This window comes from Macrobrachium rosenbergii, chromosome 25, assembly GCF_040412425.1.
Source record: "Macrobrachium rosenbergii isolate ZJJX-2024 chromosome 25, ASM4041242v1, whole genome shotgun sequence".
NCBI classification, from domain to species: Eukaryota; Metazoa; Arthropoda; class Malacostraca; order Decapoda; family Palaemonidae; genus Macrobrachium; species Macrobrachium rosenbergii.
In genome coordinates this window covers 33,920-36,277 of record NC_089765.1, presented here as the reverse complement: position 1 = coordinate 36,277, position 2,358 = coordinate 33,920, and the positions used below count along the sequence as shown (strand labels likewise).

At 46.3% G+C, this 2,358-nt stretch overlaps 1 protein-coding gene across 1 annotated transcript; it reads left to right on the top strand.

The window, feature by feature from the left end:
* Window positions 1-625: 625 nt before the first annotated feature.
* LOC136852086 (uncharacterized) lies at window positions 626-1,899 on the top strand. Its single transcript, XM_067126537.1, has one exon. It carries the CDS (start codon window positions 733-735, stop codon window positions 1,897-1,899), a length of 1,167 nt encoding a protein of 388 aa, XP_066982638.1. The 5' UTR covers window positions 626-732.
* Window positions 1,900-2,358: the final 459 nt, after the last annotated feature.

Here is a 2,358-nt window from a genome sequence, read left to right as displayed (position 1 = left end):
ACGGTCCAGTAATCTCCCTGTACAAATCTAAGAAGCACTTTCTTCCCAGAGCAACTTACGCAACCTTCGACTGATGGCTGCGTTGTTGGAATCAGACGAGGAGGACAAAGAGCTGATCACCGAGGATGAGCTGCGACGGCTGTTATGGGAAATAAGAATTCTGCTCCTGGAGATGATGGCCTTACTTATCAAGTGCTTCGTCTCCTCCAGAAGGTTCCTGGAAATCCTCTTCTACAATTGTATAATCTTTGCTACCAACATGGATATGTACCTGCTGCCTGGATCATTAGCACAATTATTCCTATCCCAAAGCCTGGAACTGATAAATACCGGCCTATCTCCCTCACCTCATGTTTTAGTAAAGTGTTTGAGCGTATATTACTAACCAGGCTAATGCACCGGTTACAAGGAAAACTCTCTCCCCATTTGTATGGCTTTCTTCCACAGAGGAGTACTCATCACTGTTTAGCTGAACTCTACTCCCGATTGTCCCCCAACAGTGTAGTTGCCTTCCTTGACCTCAAAAGTGCTTTTGATATAGCCAACAGGGATATAATTCTTGATCAGCTTGTCGAATTTGGTGTCAGAGGAAACCTTCTGAAGTGGATAAACGGTTATCTCAGTAACAGAAAATCACGTATTTTCTTTAAGGGTGCGTGTAGCTCCTATGAAAATTTTGAGCTTGGCACACCCCAGGGCGGTGTATTGAGCCCTTTTCTTTTTAATATTCTTATGCACCGTGTACTGTCTCTCCTCCCTGCTATCCCTGGAACCACTGTAACCTGCTATGCTGATGATGTCTGCATCCACTCCACTACCCCTCAAGACCTTCAGCATGTCCTTCAAGAATTCTACAGGTCCTGTACCTCCTGTGGCCTCATACTCTCCCCAGAAAAAAGCAGAATCTTCTCTGCCCGGAATCTCCAAGACCTGCCAGTGTTCATTATGGGTGGGAATATTATACCTCACTGCACACAGTATACATATCTAGGTGCACCAGTCAGGATCACCCCTGCTATACCTGCACGCCAACGAATCCACCCCATAGTGAAAAACCTTCTTGATCAACTGGAGCCTCGCTTCACTCCCATCAAGTGGCTTGCCACCAGGGCCACAGGTATATCTATCCCCGTGGCTAGAACCCTCTATATCCTCTTCCTAAGGTCAGTTGTTGACTATTTATCTCCTGCTTTAATTCAATTACCCAGACAGGTGTTACAACCTCTAGAACAGTTCCAAAATAGAGTAATGAGGTTTATCCTAGGATGCCCTCCTTCCACTCGGATAGTCAACATGCAGACCGAACCCATGTTACCTCCATTAATAGAGAGAATTTATGCCAATGTAACTTTGTTTTCTGTTAAATGTCTACACTCTCCACAATTTACTCCAAACTTCTCTGCTGTACTCAGAGCATCACTTGACGAAGATGCACCAAGACCTCAACTCCGGCCAGGGGGCCATAACCTAGTTATGGTAGTATGTGAAAATCTTCGACACCTTGATATCGGTGTACCTGAGCAAGCAGTCATCCAAGATTTGCCACCATGGCAGGTTCCTATTCCTGCTGTCACTTTCACACCAACCTCTAAAGATGCCCATCCCAGTCTACAGAAGCAGTTGGTTTTGGAAACAATAGCCAAAGTGTCAATTTCAGTTCCTGCAGGACACCACATCTACGTTGACGGCTCCGTACAGGCAGATGGAAGTGCAGCATGTGCTATGTTCTCCCCCACTTTAGAAACTCCTGAGGGTAGGTGGCATGGTCGCAGGTTGCGAAACTCATCCAGTTCCACTTATTGCGAACTTCAAGGTATATGGGATGCAGTAACCCTACTTGTTAGAAGAAATGTGAATGGATTGGTGATCTGTGACTCAAATCTGCACTCCAGGCACTGACATCTTCTAGGCCCAGCTGTGGCCGTGTTGTGCGAGACATATTGTGTCAACTCGCTGCTGCTTACAATGCCTCGCTTGTCTTGTCCTTCATGTGGATGCCCTCCCATATTGGGCTTGCTGGGAATGACATGGTGGACAGTCTTGCTAAAGCTGCCTGCATGCTTGAACTTGATGACAGAAATGTTGAGCCCTCACTTCGCTGCCTTAAACATAGAATATATTCAGCAGCTTTTGCCTGTACAGTACAGCATAGGGATGCAGAGAGGGGCACTAGTGTTTCCATACAACATCATGATAACTTTCTGCAGAGCCGTCACAAGTACCGGCGACGTGGACTCATGGTACGTAGGCATAATGTCGTAAGTGCCAGGAGAAGGTTGGGATATCGTCCTGTGTGGCAGGTTGGACAGACACTAGATATACCACACTACACCTCATGTAAACTGTGTAACCTTGCTA